General features: G+C 47.4%; 1 protein-coding gene across 2 annotated transcripts in view; it reads right to left on the bottom strand.

Moving 5' to 3' along the window:
- Positions 1-8,802: 8,802 nt before the first annotated feature.
- Positions 8,803-22,856, bottom strand: part of TUNAR (transmembrane neural differentiation associated intracellular calcium regulator) — a 47,291-nt gene continuing 33,237 nt past the window's right edge. For both annotated transcript variants that reach the window (XM_081047262.1, XM_081047263.1), the window contains one exon: positions 8,803-11,198. In XM_081047262.1, the coding sequence (XP_080903388.1) occupies positions 11,013-11,198 (186 nt within the window). In that variant the 3' untranslated portion in view covers positions 8,803-11,012. The remainder of the gene's footprint in view (positions 11,199-22,856) is intronic.

Raw genomic sequence — 22,856 nt, 5'->3', positions numbered from 1 at the left:
TAAAGAAAGGAATGTATTAGTTCCTATCACTGAAAATCAGAAACAGATTGCCCTCAGGTGTGGCTCAAGGTGCTCAAAGGATGGCCTATTCCCTATTTTCTGTCAGGCTTCTTCCACAGGGCACCCCTTCCTCTGTGGCAGGGATATGGGGAGGAGAATGTAATTCCTTGATGGTCCATGTTTGGTTCTCATGTCCCTGACCACAGCCAGTGCAGGAGGTCAGTTCTACACAAACGTCATAAATTGGGAACGGAATCCTGTTTGTAGAAGAAAAGGGAGTGGACATTGGGCAGGCTAAAATATATTTCCTTCTAGGAGTGTCTATCTGATGGGCAGATGGGGAGAATTGGAGCAGGAGGAACAGCTGGCTTTGAGCTCAGGTAGGCCTGGATCTGCTGGGTTCTGGATCTGCTGGCTGTGTGCTCTGGACAAGTCACTTGGATGATCAGAACCTCTAGATTTTCCATCATAAAGTGGCCAGAAGGACTGCCTGGTATGGTGCGGTTCAGTAAAATGATGAAGGTATACACCCATATTTGGCACTGCTCTTGGCCCTTCACAGTCTCCAGCAAAAGGCTGCCATTATTCCCACAAGAATGATCTGTGCTGAAGGGGAGGGAGGAAGGAGGAGAGACAGGAAGAGACCACAGGTCCCTGTCCACCAGGCCCCCAGTCACCTAAACCGAATCCCAGCCGGGGAAACACACTGGGGCAGTCGTTACAAGGCTGGGAGGGGTGGCACTGTGAATGGAAAGACGGGTCTAAGCCTCTATAAATGGAGTCCAGTTCTAGTCATGACAAACCTTGTGACCGCTGCAAGTTAACCTTTCAGAGTTTCGGTTTCCTCATCTGAAAAACAGGGATGATAATTTCTATGCTGCTGGGCTTTTGTGAGGTTTGAGCAAGAATATCATAGAGCTGAGAACAGTGCCCTGCACAGATTCTGTGCTCAGACAGCAGCCCTATGTCTTCATCCTATCTCTTCATGCTGGAGAGATGGGGCTTCCACCCCAGCCAGAGAGCTGAGATAGGAGCCAGGAGAAGGGAGCATACTCATTTATTCATTCATTCATCCATCATCCATCCATCCCTCCATCCATCCATCCATCCATCCATTCTGCATGCCTACTGCATGCCTACTATGTGCCAGACCCTGGTTTTAGTGCTAGGGCTACACTGTGCACGAGACATTCAAAGTCTGTCTCCTCCTGAAGCTTCTATTTCAGTCACAGACTCTTAAACACCCTGTTGGCAATAGAGTTGGTGACTTGACAGGCCCATTGGGCTCCAGGTCCATGTTGCCCCTCCAGATCCACCCTCCAGCTGTCTTCCTAGCTGACCTGAATAGACCATCAAAAGGTGTCCTTGTCCTCTGACTTTCAGGGGGTCCACCCAGTGGCAAGTTCCAGAGGAGACTAGGGAGGGGGATGAAAGTCAGAATGAGGCATCTCTCTGGCTCCCTCCCTGCAGCATTGGCTGAGTCTTCTGGAGAGTTCTCCCTCCCTTGTGCCTTTGGGCTGGAGGGGTAACAGTTCTGTACTGTTACTAGCCCTGGGCTACTGCACCTTTCTGTTTTGTTTCCCTTCACTCCCCCAGACCTTGGAAACAGTTTCTTCCATACCCAGCTGGCACTGTGGTCCGCTGGCTCGTGCTCTCTGTACCTGGAAGATGTCTAACGCTGATTCTGCCTCCCAGAGGGCACTATGGTGGGTTGTTCAGAGAAGCCATGTGCCCCAGTGTGGAGGAACTCTTGTCTCCAGTCCCTGGACCAGAGCGTGCACGTCTTCTTCTGGCTGTTCGCCACCTCTACTTTTGGTTGTCAGCCCCAGAAGACCCCATTAGAGGGGCCCGTTGTCCCTTCAGGTGGTCTGCTCTGGCAGGATTGGAGATGGACACACCCTCTAACTCCCGTGTCACTCAGGCCGCTTCCGAGAAACACACTTCCTGGTCCCGACACTCTTCGTGCAGCCAGCGCCAACATAGCCACACTCCTTTGGCTTCTGCCAACTGTCAGTCAGCTCAAGCCTTGTCCTTGAGACACCTGTCCTCCGTATCACCCACTTCCAACCTGCAGGAGATGCACTGTCCTCTCTGAGTCCTCTCCTTGAAGCCCTTCTTTAGAAGTGAAGGGAGAGACGCTGTCCACCCTCCGGGACTGTGGGACTCACCACTCTCCCAGCCAGTCCTTTCCAAAGAGACACACCCTGCGAAGCCTCCCCCAAGCTCCATGCTTGACCCTTTTGTACCTTCAGTGTGAGCAAGGGGCTGTGTCACCACCCACTGTGACATCTGACGTCAGTTGTGTCTTGATGCCTCAGTCAAAGCTATAAGGCATCCCATTCTATCATTTCTTTGTAGTTCTGGGGGAAAGTGGGCAATGGAAACTTTATAGCTTAGCGGGAGAGATGAAAATTTAAAAGGTCCTACCGGATTGAGGGCAAGGGCACCTCATCCCTGAGTCTTTGTTTTCACATCAGTAGGACTTCAAAAGCACTTCATGGGTGTGACTGAGAGCCAATGAGGCCGCGAATTGCAGAGCCATCGCAGAATCTTGATCATTACAGCCAATCGCTGCTCTCGGTTATTCACACATACGAAAACTCATTCAGTCTTCACAACAAGCTTATGTAGCAGCTCTGTGGTTAACACTCCTGTTTCACGAGGAAGATCGTTAAACCCAAAGAGGCTGAGTGTCTTGCCAAGACCTTCTGGTTACTAAATAGTAAAGACAGAATTTGAACCTAGAAAGTTGAGTGAACTCTGGGACTTGGGTCTTACTCACTCCCCCACACTCTTTCCTGATAAGTTTCCATTCCTTCCTCGCGTCCTTTGAATTCAGCTGGCTCTGTTTGCCCCAGTTCTCCCTGCCGTGTTCTCCATACCCCGTTCCATTTTCCTCGTAGCTTGACAAGTTACACAACCCCATGGAGTTGATCATGCCAAAAATTTGGAATTATAGTCCACAGATGGACATTTGGAGGCATTTGTACAAATCTGGGATTGGGAACAATTTGGTTCATTATATACCTGACAGTCTGTGTGCCAGACTTCTGAAGCCAATATATATTCTCCACTTGGACAAGGATTCTCAGGACATAAAACCTAGTGGCAAGCTGTTCAAGAAAAGAAATACATCACATCACTTGGCAGGAAAGAGTGTGACACGTCCAAGTAACATCAGGAAAACGGGTTGTGTCTTCTTCCCCCCAGCTGGCAACCATGTCCTCTTCAGAGGTAGCCAGCCATTAGCCTAAAGCGGCCTGTAAGTGGGGAGGATGCCAGGCCTGGCCCTTCTACCTGCTGTCATTAGTGAGGTAGCTAGTTCTCATCTCATGCCACCTACTCAGAGTGTGGCTTTGGGCTGGTCACTTGCCCTGCCTGAGCTTGTCTCCTCAACTGTAAAATGTGAGGGATAGACTAGGGGGTGCTGAAGGTCTTCTGGCTAAGCGAGGTGGTCAATCCATGGGTCCATGCATGTCAGACAGTGGGGTTCGAATGCTGGAGTAGGTCCACCGGCCTGCACGCCAACTGGAAATCCATATTTTGTAATCAGATGTGTGAAGTAAAGAATGGTCATGGAGGGAAGATAATGTTTGGTTTCTCAGGAGCTCGTAATACATTCATATCTTTTCTTCCTCCTATCCTATTGTACACAGACCCTGACAGGACGTGAGAAGAGATTCTGTGTGGTTGTCTTGAGTTGGGATCTCTTGATTGGTGTGACAGTAATGCAAACTTTTTTTTAAGTTCCCAGAACCACAGCCCAGGAAGGGAAGTGATACCCCTGGACCCGAGAGACTCCTACTAGTGTTGACGAGGGTGGGTCCCACTGCAGGCATGTGGGTTGGCTGGGGAAACTGATGCTTGTGTCTCATTTTTAGACTCAGGTTGCAAAATATATTCTATCATCACTGTGTCAGAAGCTCAAGAGGCCATCCAGATGCCAAAGCAAATCCCAAACCTCTACTTGCCTCACATCTGCTAGCATTCCTTTCGTGAAAGCAAGTAACATAGCCAAACCCAAAGTAAAGGGCTGGGAATTAAATGAGGGAGGTAAGGAGAGGGAGGATTGAAAAAATGGAACCAATAATTCAGTCAACCACACTTTCCATGTGATTACCTTACTCTTCTGATTTCCTTCCTCAAGCTTTCAGGCGGGGCATGGCCCTAAGATTTCTCTAGCCCTCTGTACGTCATGGAAGCTCTACTGTATTTGTTCTTCTGAGCCAGGTTCTTCCTGTAAATGCCTATTTACGAGCCAGGCTACGTACATCATTGGCCTGTCAATGGAGAGACCACCCTTGGATCAATCATTCGTCTCTAGGCCAAACAGGGGCTATCCCTGAGCAGAGAACATTCTAAAGCTATCTTCCTGCAGGGAACCTTTGGTGAAGCAGCGTCATCTAGAAGGGGCAGTTGGGCATGGGTGGCACCAGGACTGGCTGATCTTTAACAGGGCATGTCTAAAGTGAACCTTTCCCAGGCTGGCGGTCTAGGAGGTTACGTGGCTTATAGGTCTCGGAGCAGCTTTGATTTGCGGCTGGTCCACACTGAGGGGTCCTCAGCCTGTGCATTTTGCCTTTCATGATAGAAGTGGCCCTTTTCCAATTAAGACAAAAAGGGTGGCTTATGGGTAAGGGAGATTTGAGGGGCAACCTTTGGATCGTGCCAGATTTGAGGCAGACTACCCTCTCTGCTGCCTTTAGTCCCAAGGAGGCAGTTAATGACATTGTCCTTTTATTTTTCAGTAAGTACAATGCTTAGGACTATTCAGCTGTTACCCCACGTCTTCTTGCTCTCAGATGGGAGGTGGGACGCTTCAACTATCCAGACAGGATGCTGTGTTGTTCCATCCTTGCAGAGACTGGGGGAGAGGGGCGGCAGCGTTGACTGGACGGGCCTTGAAGCCAAGTCTCTACCTACTGGGCAGACTTCTGTCCTAGAACCCTTTATTACCTTGCTGTGGAAACATTCAATCATGACTCTTATGCCATTCTGCAACAGAAACAGAGAGCGTAAACAAGCATGCCTTTTAAAGAGTCTCACTGGAGAAAATGTACACATATTATGCAATCGTATGTCTCCTTGCAATCTGAAGCCCTTCTTCTGCATAAAGTATACAAAGTTTTGTGTAACTTGTTTACAAACAACAGAACACATTAGCAGTGTGTTCATTCCATCTGCTTCCCAAGAGAGGGAGGAATCGTTATATATAGTGACCTTCCTGCCCACAGGGGCGCCTTCCTGGGCGTGTCGCATGGAAGAAGTCCTGACTTTAGGGAGGTGGAGGCCCCGCATCTTCTGGGAGAGCTCGTTCAAAAGAGGAGTCAGGACTTTGGCTTCTGGAACTTTCTCTTGCCAATGCGTGTGGCATTATCCTCGTCACGCTGGGCTCCTGATGTAGCTATTAGGAAAGTACTTAAATGGACCATTAGATTGTTTCTGTGGAGAACAATGACACAAGGAGGTGCTGGGTTTTCTGATGTTCTGCAGGCAGTTGATAGGAAAAGAATGGGGGATGGCAATGTTCAAAGGAAAGTGAGCTGAGGCTCTGGTGCTTAAAGGAGAGAGAAGGAGGGAAGGATGGGGGAAGGGAAGAGGGAGAGTGGGAAAGAGGGAGAGGAAAATGTGGGGGGAAAGAGAGATAGAGACAGAGGTCTAGATCTAGATAGATAGATAGATAGATAATAGATAAATAAATAGATAGACAGATAATAGATAGATAGATAATAGACAGGCAGACTGACTAAAGGATTTCCTGTAATTTTTCCATCCAAAGACAGCCCACCTGTTCTCCCAAGCATTTGTTGTGAGCTGTTCCTGCATTGTCCCATTTGACTTTCATAATGACCTGGATCCAGATGTTACGATCAGCTTTTTATGGATGAAGAAACTCAGGTGAAAAGAGTTGAAGTGATCTGTCCCAAACCATCACAATTACCCGAGTCCTGGGGTCTTGGAATCAGGCCCTCAGCCTGGGTGGTTGGCCTGTGCTCTGGATCTGCACCTCCAAGACTGCCCCATCACCTCCAAGCCTGCCCCGCTACCTCCTAGCCTGCCCCGCCATCTCCCAGCCTGCCATTTCATCTCCAAGCCTGCCCTGTCATTGCCAAGCCTGCCCTGTCACCTCCAAGCCTGCCCTGTCATCTCCAAGCCTGTCCCATCATCTCCAGATCGGCCCCATCATCTGAGAGACTCGTTAAAGAGACCCCAGGCCAGGCTTCCTTCTGAAGCTACTCACCAGAGGTCTGGGGAGAGGCCTGGGAATGTGTATTTTTAGTAAGCATCCACGTGATTCCCACCATCAGCATAGTTTGGGAAACAGTGACGTATCCAGATACTGTCCTCGAAGCTGATTGTGAAGGACACCACCTCAGACCACTCTAAGGGGTCATGGGGAAGAAATGCTTTCAACAGCAAGGCCGAGTGGTTCATAGTAAACAATGGTGGTCACCTGACGGTCCAACAGTAAGAGAACAGGGAAGCACGTGATGGTACATAATACGGAATACGGAATACCAAACAGCCAATACACGTGCTTTGCCAAAGTAGATTTCTTGATATGGGAGCATAGTCGTAACTGTTAATGAAGAAAACATCCAGGAGCCATGTGGACAGTGTGGCACCCTGTGTGCAAATTATAATACTAAACCTGCTGTTCATGGGGAGATGTCTGAATGGCCAGAGGATTACCATCAAGAATGTGTTTGGACACAGCCAGCAGGTAACAAATGATGGAAGCTGTCCACTGTGACCGATAATGTGGGGACAGTGACCAAAAAAGTGTGCCCTGCCTAAAGGCAACAGAATTTTAAAATTTCAAGGAAAATGGATCCGCCAAACAGATATGTAGGCCCCCCCTGGCCTGTAATTTATACAGTGAATATTAACAGGGGTTGCTTCTGGATGGTGATGTTTGGGGATTATTTCATTTTAAAAGATTATATAGAATTAAAAAAAAATCTTCATTCTTTTTCAACTGTGACTATGCATGTGTGATTTATAAAAAGACAGGTAAGAATGAAAGAGTAGGACTGAGCTGCTGGGTCAGTGAGGCCCCCTTTGTTGTTGGCATGAAAAGGCCTCTCTCTGGGCCTCCCTGCAGCAGAGGGCCCCCCGAAGCTATGCTCTTTGGGGTTAGAGTGCCCCAGTCCTGAACATAAGGTAGGGGCTGAGCTCTGGATTCTTTGAGAAACCATTTGCTTGGCAAAGAGAGAACAGAAACATGCAAGGTGGTCCAGCCCCTAATTACCAGAAACCCTTAAAAACTTCTCTGGAAACCTTCTTTCCCCAGAGACCTCTGCATTGCCTAGCTGTGACTTTGGGACTTGATCTATCTGGGCGCCAGTTGGCTTACTAGTTAAAAAGAGAAAAAGAAATTCTTAGGAAAAGGGTCTCTCTGCCGTGTCTCTACCCCATCCTGTCAAATCAGTGGGACCCCCAAGCCGCTCCTCTGCCTTTGCAGGGTCCTGTGCCTCACATTGTACTTGAAAGTCTTTGAGGCACCTGTCCCCTCCACCGAACCTCAGACCCCCTGACGCTGTTTAACTGGGGGCTTAAATGTCGTTCTTTGGCTACAAAAGTGAAGAAGGCAGCAGGCGAGGAACCTAGGCCCGACTCCGTGCCACGTGACTTCCTGATCCTGGGACCTTGCTAAGTCGCTCGCCTTTCCAGGCTGTATTTCCTGCATCAATTAAGTGAGGGAAGAATGCCTACCTGATGGGATTTGGGGCTATTTACAAGTGGCCCCCCGTTAGAGGGGAAGGAAGAGTTCATAGTGTTGGTGTGACCTGCCTGTACTCACCCAGGTGTTAAGGGATGGATTCAGGCTCAGGTGTTTTCTGGCCTTCGGCAAGCACCTTCCAGTCGCAAACACCAGACCACGCTGCCCCGGCTCTCTGCTGCCAGGACCAGGCTTTCTGAGTCAACTTCCCCGGGTAGAGGGGAAATGCATCAACTCAGCCACACTTCCCGGGCCGCTGTCCTATCACCAGGAGAGGCAGGTTGGTGGGCAGCTGTCACCTGTCACCTGTGTGTGATATGAGACTGAAGTAGTCACATGGCTCCAGCGGGACTCGAACGCGCAGGCTGGGCCACACAATATGCTGACAGCATGAGGTCACGGAGCTGGAAGGTCTGATCCTGTTGGTTTCCAACCGTGCGAACCTGGAAAAGTCAATTAGCCTTTTCCCCTCACTTTGTAAAATGAGGGTAAGGCTACACGTCTCAGGGGGTTGCTGTCAGGGTCCCATAGCCTGGGTAGGAAGTGCTGCATAAAGGACACAGGCCTGGCGGCGTTTCCGGTTATTGCTATGCTTGCCCAGGTGGGCTTGGCACACTTAGACTCTAAAGACCCAGGACCCCTGGCAGCCTTTCCCTCTCCCATCCCCTCAAGAGGCCTTCGGATCCTGAGTTTGCCCAGTGTGTGTTCTTGGGCTCTGCTACATGAGAGCGGACATAAGATGAGCCACGCCAGAGCTCACGGAGAGAGTCTGCGGCTTTGGCTGGCAGTCACTGAATGGGCAGATTTATTTCCAGGCTGTGGGTAAGGATAATCTAGAAGCATTGGGGAGCTGTTCAGAGAATTGGAAAAGCAGTTTTTCCCCTCAATAAATTTCAAATTAGTACACTTGAAAAATCACTGGGGCTTCTACAGTCTAAATAAAACAGTTTCAGTTCAACAGTCACATTCAGTTTTTTTTTTAATAAAATAAAAAAATATGTATAGGCAAAGGAATGACATGGTGTTTTAAAATACCAGTGTTGGGAAAAAAGGACATTGATACTTTTTTTTTTCCTTTGCACCTTTATTGTTTACTCTGCTCACTGTTCAGAATTTTCATACAGTCTTTCTAGAATCACACATTCCATTTTATTTCTAACCAGCCTTCTCTTGTCCCTCATCCTTATTTGTATGATATTCCGCCAGTGTCCAAGGAGTTCCCAGGGGTTATTTTTCTGAGGAGGCGCTAGGGGAGGGAGGTGTGCAGAGCTGGCCCTCAGCAGAGCCATTGAGTTTGTGTCCTGACCCCTGAGGGCCCTTTCCTGCGATGTCCCCACCTCTTCATTTCTTCTGTTCCCATCCCAGCAGCCTCCAGGCCTTCAGTGGGCTAAGGAATCAGACAGACCAGGCTTTGAGTCCTGACTCACTACCCCGTGATCTCGGGGAAGTTTCCTGGTCTCTCTGAGCTCTCCTTTCTTCTCCTACAACATGGGGAAAAGACTCCTTCTCTCACGGGACACTGTGAGAATTCAGGAATATAATGCATCTGGCACACTGTCTGGTCCGCGTGTGTCCTAAACACATTCCTTCTGGTGGGGAAGACACGCGATGGATCACTGCCAGAGCCCGGTGCTCAGAGGCGTTTGCTTTGTAAAAGAGCCTGGTCCCTTAGCTGAGCCCAAGAAATGACCCTCCAATGGTGGAATTGCAGAGACCACAGCATGGAGGGCGACGGATCTGGCAGCAGAGACCTCTGGGCATCATTCAAATCCAACGAGGCCGGTTGCTGCTTCTTTTGCCCACGGGCAAGGCTGGCGCTGGCACTGGCAGAAGAAATCCTGCCCCTCTTTTTAAGGCTATGTTGCTGCAGCCTGGCCAAGGCAGTCTCAGGGAGCCAGCAGAACAGGGCAAATCCATGTTTATTCAACCATCCTGCCAAGAAGACAGTAGCTTCATGTGGGTGTAAACCAGGAGCTTTAGGAAGCGCAGCAATCCTTTAGGGCGATCGTTATGGCCCTTCCAGAGCCCTTGAAGAGTCACCTGTCCCAGGAATGTCCTCATAGACTGAAGTGAGCTCCCAGAGTGGGGAGTCCACGTGTCATTTACACCCCATCTACTTTGAAAAGGATCCCAGGTGGCTCGCTGAGGAAGGGACTTTGCACCGAATGCTGAGCTTTTCCTGTTTCTTTCCAACTTTCACGGTACATGGCCATTAAAATCAAAATCTGATCAATGAATGGTCACAAGAATGAAATGAAAATGCTGCCAATAAGAAGATGAACAATCCATCCTACAGTTGATTTGCAAATAGAGCTGCACGCTTCCTCAGTGGTACGTAGTCCTTTTGAAATTTCTTGAAGCTGATTTAGCACTCAGCCTTTGTTCATGCATAATTCTCAGTAAGGATACGGAGCATCTAAGGTCCACATGCCCACAGTCACTTTATATCTCCTATAGAACAAAAAAACTGCTCAACGGACAATCTGAAAACATGCACCAACCAAGACCATGGCAGGTATTATGGAAAAATGCCTTCCAGACCCAAAAGAGAAAAAGAGAGAGAAGGTAAAAGATAAGAGAAATAAGACTAGAATGACTACACAACAGAACATCTGCAGCCTAGGGGGCGAAGCAGATAGAACCAAGGAAAGCTCTGTGAATCCAGGAGTGCCTCTCCAAATATTTGGTTCATGCTAAAAAATACAGCACGTTTATTAAAAATATATATTTATAAATCTTGATATCAACAGATACACACGTCAAGCCAATGAAAAAAGAAAAATAAGGTATCTCCCGGTATCAAATAGACACTTTTGATGTGGCATGCCTCCCCAAGGACTGCCCCGGTGGTTTTTCACACTAAACAGCTTGTGACCAGAAGATGAAATGCGTGTCCTGGGAACACGCCAAAGAGTGGCGTCTGCCCTGTTCCTCTTTTCGAGTATGTGATATCTGTCTGCGATCTGGGGTAATAAATTCCTGCACCCATCCTCTCACCAATGGCATCAAAGCCTGGCCTTCCAAGCCGTCTTCCGGGCCCCCTGCCAAAGACGTGGAGTTCCTGGTTGTGTTAACGAGTTTTGTTGGATTCATTGTGCTTTAGAGTCTGCTCGTTGCGGCAGGATCCATTTATTTTTGTGACCTTTTATAAAGTTCGAAGGTGCATTTGATCGAGTGGCGTGTGTAGGTCACAGCTGCTTGTTTGGGCAGTGTCCAGTCACTGATTTGGCGACACACAGGACTCCCATCGTCTGGCCATCCTGAGGCATCTGAGGAGCCTCTGGGCCCTTCACAGAGTGGTGTATATGTACACAAATATGATAACAATCAGGTTCAGGATGGTTCCGAGAATCCCCAGCATCGCCAAGACACTCTCCTCTTTACTCTCTTTTTCTTGGCCTCCTCTGTCTTCATCATTTCCATTCGTGATTACCATCTTGGTTGCAAATGTCTTTATCTTCCTCCCCAGGCCAACCTGGAATGGGAAAGAGGCAGCACAAAAGATGATCATTAACAAGCACCTTCTCCTTAGCCAAGCAGATGGGGTGGGGGTGGTGATTTCCTGCCTGGGGACTAGGTCACTGGTGGGAGTGAAAAATCACCTATGGATCCAATCTTGAGACACAGTGCTCTTGGCCGTGGAGGAATGGCAGAGCATGACTTATCAATTTCAAGGATGAATGTCCTGACATTGGCATAAAGCGATTAGCCCGGCAGTCTAGTCTGGGAGCCGCCCACTCTACTGGGGTGGTTTCTCCCTTTTCCCTGATGCAGAAATGGAGACAGCTGCATGGCAGTCCAGCTAAAACATGCGTGTTCTCCCATGCCAGTGGGAATTTTACACATGTCCGTGTACTGGCTCATACCCAAGACCTGTGCTGTCCTACATATGCGGGAAGGGTGTAGGAGGGCGTCACCGTCACAACCATCCGAGTCCTGGCTGTGATATGGGCAGGGATGGACAGGATCTAAGGAAAGCAACGAGACCAGAGAAGATGGGAAGAGCAGAGGAGAGCACCACAAGAAACGTGCATAGCCTCTCACAGCAGTATACACTGGTACAGCCATTCTGGAAAGTTCCTTGGTATTATCCAGGAAAGTGAAGAGACACACATTCTACTGCTGGGTTGGGCACTGTTCCCCTAGGTGTATAACCTAGAGAAAGCCCCGCACCTGTGCACCTGGAGATGTGGACAGAAACAATCCTACAAGCTCCGTTTGTGACAGCAGGGGACTGACTGGAGGCCACCCAAACGTGCACCGAGAACAGAGCAGATGTACACGTCCGTATGATGGAACATTACACAGCGGTGAAACGAATGGACAGGGCCTACACGTGATAAGGTGGATGGCGCCCCGGCACTTAATGCAGACTGAAAAAGCACATTGCCGAAGACATACCATATGAGTCAACTCACAAAGCCTCAAAGCAGGCAAAACCAAACACTATACTGTTTAGAGACATATACATTGGTTTTTATAAAGAGCAGAGGAATGATTAACACAAAATTCATGAGACTGGCTTCTTATAGACACAGACAGAGTGGGGGGCCCTCTTGGAGGGGCACCAAAGGCCTTCAGTATATTTTTTCCATCGTGAAGCTGGGTGGGAAGTACTGGCGTGTTCATTTTTGCCATTATCTGTTACACTGTAGACGTATGTGTCAGAGATTCTTTTGCATGTATGATATATTTTGCGATAACTAACATAATTTCATTTTGTTCTTTAAGATAATAAACGTAGCCATCTAGGAGGCCTGATGGGTTAGCTGAAGCCTTCTTTGCCACCAATCACTAACTCAAACTATATGCAAAAAATTATCAATGTGTGTGTGTGGTGGCAGCAGCGTGTCTATTTGATGGGATGTGACGGGATCAGGCCAGGGCCCACCAGCTTCATTTCCTTCATTAGAGAACGGTGCCTGTAGAGCCAGGAGGCTTTTCATGCTCTGGGGTTATGATGGTTAATTTTATGTGTCAACTGGACTGGAGCACGGGATGCCCAGACATTTGTCAAACATTATTCTGGATGTGTCTGTAAGAATGTTTCCAGATAAGATTAACACTGCAATTCGTAGACTGAGTAAAGCAGATTGCCCTCCCCAATGTGGGTGGGCCTCATCTAATCAGTTGAGGCTGAGAGTAAGAGGGACTTTCTCCTGCCTGACTGCCTTTGAGCTGGGACATCAACGTTTTCCTGCTTTCAAGTTCAGACGGAAACATTGGCTCTTCCTGGGTCTTGAGCCTGCTGGCCTTTCTACTGAAACTAAACCATCAGCTCTCTTGAGTTTTACGGTTGCTGATTCACCTTGCAGACCTTGAGACTTGCCGGCCTCCATAATGACACGCGCCATTTCCTTAAAATAAATCTCTTTGTCTCTATCTACCTGCCATCCATCTCTCTCTCCCTCTCTCTCTCTGTCTCTGTCTCTCTCTCTGGAGAGCCTTGACTAATACAGGGGTCAAAAAATATCTCATGGAAAATGTCCAGGAAAGATGACAAACAGGAGAACAGGAATCCAGGAAGGCAGGGAGTAGCGCTGCAAAGTGAAATGTCTGCACACCCCTCCCCCCAGCATGTGAACCCCTGAAAGGGCCGGGTCATACCTTGAGGATCAAGTCTAGATTCAGAACACAATAGACAGGCAAATAGACATCTGTGTGAAGGGGAGACAGGCCATCAGTGCAGATGGGGAATTAATGCAACCTGAATGTACACACAAGTGAAAGGATGCCTGTTTTATAGAGAAGTTTCATTTCCTTCACAACTTCCGTTTACTGCATAGGCTTAGAGTGGGTTCCTAAGCCCCCTAGCTCACCCAGGCAAAGGTTCTAGTTGGAGCTATTTGGTGTTCTGTTTCTCCCCTCGTATTTGTTGATGAATAATCCACATACAGAACAGTGCACAGACTTTCAGTGTACAGCTTGATAAATGTTCCCATCTGTTTAGTGAGCACCAAGATCAAGAAACAGAACCTTCCAGCACTCCCGGAGGCACTCCATTCCACTCACAGTCCCTTTCTCCCTTCTCCCCCCAAACCGTATCCTGACTTCTGAAAACACCCTAGGTGAGTCTTGCCTCTGTGAATTTCAGAGAACTAGAATCATACAGCATGTCCACTTCTGAGTCTGTTTTTCACCCGCCAACGTTATGTTGCTGAGGTTCACCCATGCTGTTGTGTGTAGCTGTGGCTCATTCATTCTCATTGTGAACGGTAAGTATCCCATTATATAAGCAGACCCACAATGTATGTATCTACTTTGCTGCTGCTGGGTTTTTCCAGTGTTAGGCCATTACGCTGCTATGAACATTCTTGCACATGTCTATTGGCAAACAGACATAGCATTTTCCCCAATGTTTTATAGGACATTTTTCAATATACAGCAAAGTTGAAGGAAAATTTTACAGGGAGTGCCCAAATGCTCATCATCTAAATTCCACCGTGAACACGTTAACTATACATGCTTTATCAGGTATCCGCCCATGCGTCTCTCCATCCATCTTTTCTTTGGCGGGGTGCATTTCAAAGTAAACTGCAAATATTATTACTTCCCCCTAAATAGTACAGCAAGCTCCTATTAACTAGAGTTCTAGATTTGTGTGCAATTTTTTTCTTTTGAGGTAAAATTTCTATGGCAAATTTATATAGCAATTTCCTTTTGGCTACATACACCCAGGAGAGGAAACCTGGGGTATAGGGTATGCATGTGTTCGGCTTTAGTAGATACTGCTAAATGGTTTTGCAAAGTGGTTGTATCTGCTTGCTTGGCTGAGAGTGCTAGGTTGACCCCTCTTTTAGTTTGGTGACTCCATAGCTCAGCCTTTGCTTGAAGTCATAGGAAGGACTAAGTGCTTTAGAAATCCACTCCCTTCTCTGCTCTGGACAGATGCTTCTCCAAGTACCAGTTATCCCTTTAATGGGTTTCTCGTTTGAGCCTTGAAAGGGTAAGCTTTTGAATCTCTGCCTCCAAGAACAGATATCTGGCATGGACCAGGTTGCTTGGGGAAAGCGTGCTGGCGGAATGAGTGGGCACGGTAGGGTGATCTGGCATCTCCCAGTCTCTGCAGGGCTGGAAATAGATGGCCAAGGTCGGTCTAAAGACGCAATTAGCGATGCCTTTAAAACCATAGACCCATCACTGCGGTCACTCAAGCAAAACAAAGCGCCTGTCACAGAGGATGCTTGGTTTCAAGGCTTAATTTGGCCTCTTCCCTGAGTTAACCTGAGGTAACTCTGACTCAGGAGGAAGTGGAGGGGAATAAGCGGGTGGACTGTGTTTACTTTCTAAGGACACTGCAGCAAACTAAGGGCCCAGAAGAGGCCTTCCCCAACTCACAAATGTGCTGCGTCCCAAAAGTTCGTTTCTAGGTGCTTGTCATCAGCCTGAATTTCTCCATACAAACCATGTTGGCAGCTGAACTGACAAGGGAGCTAGCAAGGGCTTCCTAAGGAGAGGTGGTTGGGACATTTTCTTTGGAAAAAGTGATCTGGCCAAGGTGTTACAAATGAAGAGTGGCGGAGAAAGAAAGAAGCTGGAAGAGCAGTAATAGAGATGGGAGGGGAAAACAAAACCAAAATCAAACAAAAAAGCGAAGGCTGGGACAGGGTAATGTCTGACATAAATAAAGCCTACTGCACAGGTATAAATTCATTCATTCACTCACTCATTCACTCATCCTTCCTGCCAGGGGCGGGAAAGGGGAATGGGGAGTGACAGCTAGTGGGAAAGGTCTTCCTTCTTGCTATAAAATGTGCTAAACTTAGATTTTGAAAATGGTGGCACAACTCTGTGATATACTAACATCACTAAATCGTACACTTTAAATAGGTGATTTTTGTGGTTTGTAGATTACAGTTTAATAAAGATGTTTATTTTAAAAAGACAGCATTTGCAATAGTTTCTGAAATATAAAGTATCAAGAAGTAAAGCTAACAAAAATGTGTAAAATCTTTATAAAAAGAATATTAGAGAACCTTTACTAACAGACATAGAAGGAGACTTACATAAAAAGAAAGATACACCATCTTCGCGGAGCACGAGATTAATATCCTAAAAACATCAATTCTTCCTAACGTGACCTATAGGGTCACTGCTGTTCCAGTCAAAATTTCTACAGGGTGTTTGGTGCCACTTGACAGGCTAATTCTAAAATGTATATAAAAGTGCAGCGGGCTAATAATAGCCAAGATATTTCCTAAGGAAGAATAAGGTAGGGGGACTGGCCTTGTAAGACATCAAGAATTATTACCCAGCGCTAGTAGTTAAACCTAGACAAATAGGCCAAAAGAACAGAAACAGAGCTAGCTATAGGTGCACGGACAGAGCTGATCACCGGGGGAAATGGGCCTTTGGATAAGCAGTGCTGGAAAAACTGAGTATCCATATGAAAATATAAGGGAAATCCAGCCAGTAGGTCACCAATTCCAGAAGGATTGTGGACTACTGTGAAAGGGAAAACTTAAGAACTTTTAGAAGACAACATAAGTAAATATCTTTATGATGCTGGGGTAGAGGATATCTTAATAAGATGTAAAAGCTCAAACTAAAAGAGAAAAATATTAATAATGTCAATAATATTAAATTTAACACCTCTTTTATCAAAAAATATCAAAAAATGAAGAGTTGAGCCACAAGCTGAGATATATATATATATACATATATATCACGTATATATAGATATAGATATGAGATATATATATATATAATATATATTATATTATTATATATAATATAGTTTCAAGTCAGTAAGAAAATAATAAACTTCTGGTAGGAAAATGGGCAAAAACTATGTCCAGGCACTTCTCAAAAGAGCAAATAGCCACACAGAAGGTAAACCTCAGTAATCAGAGAAAACACAATGTCTATCAGATTGGCAAGAGCTAAAAAATTCTACAAAACCACTGAACACCGACAAAGGTTGTAAAGCAACAGGGACACAGACACCATCTGAAGGAATACAACCTGGTCACTGTCACTTTGGGAGAGAGGATGTAATCGTCTTGGAAAGCTGAATGTTCTCAGACCCTGATGACCCACCATCCAGTTCTGGGCACGCACCCTGAAAACACCTACACCTATAAACCAGGGTGCGCAGGCAAGAACGTCCTCAGATAGCAGGATCGGTATTAGCAACCTGCTGGAAACAACACAAATGTCCATCTACAGTGGCCTGCATGTACTGTCATATGTTCATACACTGGAATTCCACACGGGGTGGAAAGGATTGAATTCTGCAACAGGCATAAATGAATCACCAATACAACGCTGAGTGGGAAAGCATCTGGCAGAAGAATGCATAAAGGATGTTTTCCTTTCCATGAAGTTCCGAAACGTGGAAAACAACACCTCGTCATTTAGAGATACAAATGCGATCAAATTACAAAGAAAAGCAAGAGGATAACAAATCCCAAATCGAGGACAGTGATTACTAAGTGGAGAGAGGATGTGGATGAAATCGGGGAGGGTTACTCCGGGAACCCCTGACGTATTGGTAGTATTTCTTAAACTGGGTAGTGGGTACATGGGTGCTTGTTCTTTCTACCTTAGACTTTTTAAATAGGCTTCTGTTATCTATTCGATAATTAATCAATAAATTAATCATTATTAATTTATTTATTAAATCATTTGCTGTGCAGGAGCTTTTGGTATCTCAGTGCCCATTCCCTTCTTTTGGTATCAGTGTTTAGATTTCCTCTGGAAAATTACCCTGGCCAGATGGGTGCTGTCAATCAAGGTGCCAAGGGGCTGGGCCTGGATCCAGGCTGAGCCTATCAGATGCCCTCGATGGAACTCCCTCCTCAGGTAGGGAGGTGGGAGGCGCGGCAACTGTAACCGCCGGTGTGTCCTGGCCGTGGTGCTGAAGTGAGAGATTAGCGGCCGCTGCCTGGATACCTAGAAGAAGCCTGACTTCAGTCCTTTTCAAAGTTTGGGTCACCATTTCCTTCTGCCCCATGTCCTTGCAAAAACAGTGTGTTTTGCTTAAGGCAGTCAGAATTCATTTCTTTTCAATATCTGCTGCTTGCAACCAAAGAACTTTTACTGGCACAGAAGGGGTATTCAGATGTACGTTGTTTGCTTTTCCACTTGACCTTTGAAATCCCCCTAGAAGAACTCTACTAAGTGTCATGGAGCCTCTTGAATACCACCCATCCATCACTCTGCAACTTACCACCTGTCAGGAGAGCTTATTCTACCTGCCAACAGCTGAGTCAGGAAAGTTCTTTGATTTAAAACAAAATATCCTCGCTGTGGCTTGCAGCCACGGGAACCACTTCTACAACTAGGAACTAAACAAAAACAAGTCCTCATCATCACCTGCCAGGCAACACATCAGTGGTTGAAAAATTCATATTCAGTGGGAAGAAAAAGCATCTGGGATCTGATCTTGGCTCCATGGTTTTCCAGCTGTGTGACTTGGGCAAGCAGCTTCATCTCTCTGAGACTCAGTTTCCTCATCTGTAAAGTGGGGGTAATTAATATTGGCTTGTAGGAGAAAAGGTAATGGTTGTAAATTGTCTACCTTAATGACTGGCAGCTACTATGATTAAATGATGATGATGACTGAGGCTCATTCAGGACCCCCCTTTTCTCCAGCTAAGCACCCCGTTTCCTACTTGTCTGTAGAGCCCCTCCTAATCATGATCCCTTTCCTGGAAAGGCCCCTCCTAAAACATTACTCTAGGAGAGGCTTCCCCAACCCAAAGGGGGCAGGGCTCTCCCCGCCCTCATTCTGATGTGGTACATCATTAATGCTGCTGAGAACGGAGAACCCCATCTTCTTTGGGGCTGCCACCCCTGCTATAAATTCTTGATGCTCCAAAGCCACCTTGCTCCCTTCCTGTTGGGGGAGGGAGTGTTTTCAACTCAAGGACAGGACAGCATATTTGGATCGAATTACATTTCAGTGGGTTGACTTCTGCCTACTCCCAGTTTCAGATAATCCACCACAGGATATGCAAACTTTCCACACTGTTGTCCAGATGACTCACTTTCCCATTTTTGACCAGCTTTCCAAGTTAATTCTAACTCGTTAGTCAGCACTCTTCTGACACCATCATTTTGTTGTTTGCCTTCTCCTCCTGCCCACATTTCTCTGTCTTTTCTACAAGATGAGGTGAAGTCCTGCTAGGACCTCAAAGTCTGCTAGGCCAGTGACCTTGCCAGAGAAGGACAAGGCTGAGCGACGTCCAGTCCTAGGGAGCCAGGCTGGGTCCTGGCGCCCTCTGCCCCCTCTACTCCCTTGTGGAGTCCCCTCTTTATTACTTCTCTACTCCAATTTTCTCAGAGTCGCTTACTAAGTGGGAGATCTTCCTTCAAAAAGCCATTCAGTGATCAATAACAAACAGAGAATTAAAAAAATCCTGGGGTTATGAGCCCCTGAAACCTAAAGATGATGGTGAGAAAGTGACAACAAGGAAGCTGCCCACATTATGAGTAGAAGGAAAAAACACAGAATATTGAAATTCAGGTCCACTTAGGACTGCAAATAATAGTTTTAAAATCTCACTTGTCCGGTGAGTATTGAACTCATTGAGTATTCCGTGAGTATTGGGGGAGAGTATTCAGAAATTTTCTGTACTGCAGTTGATTATGTTATTTTTATCATGTTCAAAGCACACATACATGGAAATAAAACTAGGAGGACTCCAAGCGCTTCTGTTTTCCTACAATCCTTGGTGACCCTCAGCACCCAAGTGATAAGAACAAAGCGTTCGATGCCAGTTGTGCCAAGGACACATCTATGTGTCAGTGTCTCTCTGCTCGAAAGGCTGGAATCTGAGCCTGAAAAGAGGGTCGTTGCTGTGTGTGAAGATGACAAATGATAAAGGTTCTGACAGCCTCTCTATAACACAGCAGAGATGTTCAGGCTGAATGAAGTTGGTTTCGGTGCCATTTAATTCTAGTAGAAACTTGTCTTTTAAAATAATGCCAGTCTGGGAACTCAATCTGGGCTCCCTGATGTGCTGAAAGGCGCCACACCCTCAAGACAAGGGACTATTTCCTCCTAATTCTTTGCATGACTCACTAACTGACGTCTCTGGAGTGGCTCAGGCTCAGACGTAACTCCAAGTGTTTCTCGGTCTCAATAACGTTTCCGTAGTTTAGGGTAACGGAGGGTCTTCGGGTCCTATTTACAAGGATGACCACTTGCCTGGAAATTTAGAAGCGCCAGGTGACAAATTGAGTGGCGGAACATCCAAGAAGAATCAGCATCTCCCTGGAGAAGAGACCTCAGTGGTCACCTGAAACACAGCTCCCTCTCGAGAATTTGAGACCCAGGCTTCCAACAAATATTCCCTGAGTGCCCACACTAAGCACTGGACATGTGCAAAGAGAAGATAAGGCCTTGAGTTCTCAAGGACCTCATGGCCCGGGGTGGGGGGGGGGAACACAAACACATCATTATAGTGATGTGAGCCCAGGGCATTGTGGGATCCCAACCTGCCTGGGAGGCCAGCCAGGGACCTCTCCCTGAAAGATGGGGGGAAGGGAGGATCTAAGCTGAGATCTGCAAGGCTGGCAGGATTAGAGTGGCTCATGGTGGCAGAGAAAGGGCACCTGGTTAGGAGACTGACGGGTGCAAAGCAAGAGTGATGGTGCAGAAGGCTGCAGCAAGTCTGGCAGTGGAGCTCATGGGGGGTACGGTAAGAGGTGAGGCTGCAGCGGGAAGAAGAGACCAGCGCAGGGGCACTTGGAAACCATGCAAAATAACTTTGGAACTGATTACTATTTATTCAGGAGATGCAAAGGGTATGCGCATGTTCATTTCACAAATTCGTTTTCCCAGTCTTACGTACACACGATTTATTCTCTTTTATATGCATGAGATACTTCATAGTAAATTTTAAAAACCCATTTAGCTCCTAAAATCAGACCTCAGTAAGTGAAAATTGGTAACCTGCTCTCCAAGATGAACGTTTGGACCAGGTGGCCTCCAGCTCTGCCAGCAGCCCCCAGGGAGGCCCTGCTCCTTGCCTTCCGAGGACTCAAGAAATCAGCTGGGGGCGTCTCTCCAGGTACAGACACTCTGCACCCACGCGAGGTCCTTGGCAGTGTCAGGGTAAGAGCTCTCCAAGGGACAAACTCCTCTATGTATGCCCATGCCCAGCCCACATGACCACAGAATGACCCAGCCATCACCACATGCCTACTCAAGGGAAATGGCAACCGGGACATCTCTGGTGACCGGAATTTACTCCCAGGAGCTTCCAAAGAACCACTGAAGAGAGAGAACACTTGTAAAGCATTTAGTCTGCTCAACAAAGGTCCACAATTATTATTATTAATAACAAGTAGAGTGCGACCCCTCACGAATCGCCAAGATGTTGCTGGCTCCAGCTTTGCACATGAGGCCTGTCATGACGTGGCCAGTAAGTACCTCTCCAGCTACGCATGATGGTAACAATTACAGCTACTAATCCGTATGGACAGGGCATGGGCCAAGCACTGTATTGTCTTCCAGCCAGCCAGCCAATCCAGTAATATTTAATGAGCACCTACTATATGCCCATTCTAGAGCAATGGGCTACAGCAGCAGCAGCACGGATGAAAGTGTTATTCCCATTTTAGAAATAAGGAATTGAGACTAAAAATAATTGCCGAACACCTACAATGTGCCAGGCAGTGTTGTAGGTACTAGTGATATAGCAGGGAATTAAACCAAGAACTCATCAAAGACTGGGTCAGAATTGAACCCGGTCGCCAATTCTACTCCCCAACATTGCTCATGTCCCGTGTGCCTGCACACACACCCTGCGCTCCAGTCCTGTGCACCCTTCGCTCCGCCATGCTTTCTAACCACCGTGCATTTCCTCACGCTCTCTTCTGGCGTGGACAACTGATGCTCATCCTTCCAGGCTCAGCTTGGTTGACAGTATCTCCAGGTATTCCTTCTCGAAGGCAGAAAGCCTGCTGCAGACTGCGTCTGACCATCTCCTGTCGTATTCTGTAAGCACCCCTTTATCTGGGTGCCTCCCCCCTCCACTGTGCGCTCCATAGGAGGGACCGGCTGGGTTCTGATTCATCTCCACGTCCTCTGGTCCCTGTGCTTGGCCCAGAGCGCTCATGGTGCTCAGGGCCCTGAATGAGCGAGGGAATGAATGAAAGAATGAAAGAGGCAGGGGAGGCCCAGACACCAGGTTAGAGGAGGGAACGTTGTGGGAGGCAGATGAATGGGCGATGGGGACAGTCCGGCTTAGCCCACGTAGCTGGACCTCCCTATAAAGGGAAAGGCAGTGAGGAGAACCTGTGTCGAAAGAGCATGCCGTCTTTCCTGACCATCCAAGCAGGAGTCAGCCAGAGTGGACAGGCTTCGCTTGTCAGTGTGTGTGTGTGGGGAATAGTGTGTGTGGGGGGATGCATTGTGGGGAGAAAGAGGGGTCATCAGTCCTGAGGCTGGGTCAGAGGTCACTCCTGCTCCAGCAGCCCCTGGCATCTTCCTTCTCTTCCTTCACCATCTACACACAGTGACACAGGTGTTGCAAAAAGAGCACTGGACACACTGGGACCTGCCTTCGTGCGCTGTTCCTACCTGGGGAAGTGCCTTGGCAAATTTCCTGAGCTCAGCTTGTCTGTGTGACCACAGAGAGTGTGGACCCGGAGGATGAGGTGTAGGGGTCCTTGGTAGGCTGGCCCATTTTCTTTCCCACCTGGAAGTCTGATGAAAAGGAGGCTTAGTTTACTGTGTGTGAAGTAAAAAAGGGTTTAAACACTGATTTAAAGAGAAAAAACAGCTCCTTGTACTACCACTTAAAGGTAAATTAATCAGTGTTTATCTTGCTCAGATGAGAACACATCTTTTAGTTGTGGGAAACATTAATCATAGGAGCCTAGATTTCCCCATGGAACATATGTCATCAGGTAGCTCTGTGGCAAAGCTGCTTAAACCAAGCAGTGGAAGTGAGTCACAGGCCTGTGGTGTTGCCCTCCACCCCCACCAGCCTGCCTGCCACTTCTGCTGGCCCATACACCCCACTTGTCAGACCCCATTCCCCAATTCCCAGGAGCAGCGGGAAGTAGGGAAGGCTCCAGCGATGATGAAGAGCAGGGTTTGGGTCCCAGATTGGCCCCCAACTAGCTGTGTCACCTTACATACGTCATCCCTCCACTCCAGTGCTCATCTGTAACTGAC

The sequence above is a fragment of the Rhinolophus hipposideros genome (assembly GCF_964194185.1).
Source record: "Rhinolophus hipposideros genome assembly, chromosome: 5".
Classification (NCBI taxonomy): domain Eukaryota; kingdom Metazoa; phylum Chordata; class Mammalia; order Chiroptera; family Rhinolophidae; genus Rhinolophus; species Rhinolophus hipposideros.
The sequence above is the reverse complement of the archived record's forward strand: the minus strand, read 5'-3'. Positions and strand labels throughout refer to the sequence as shown.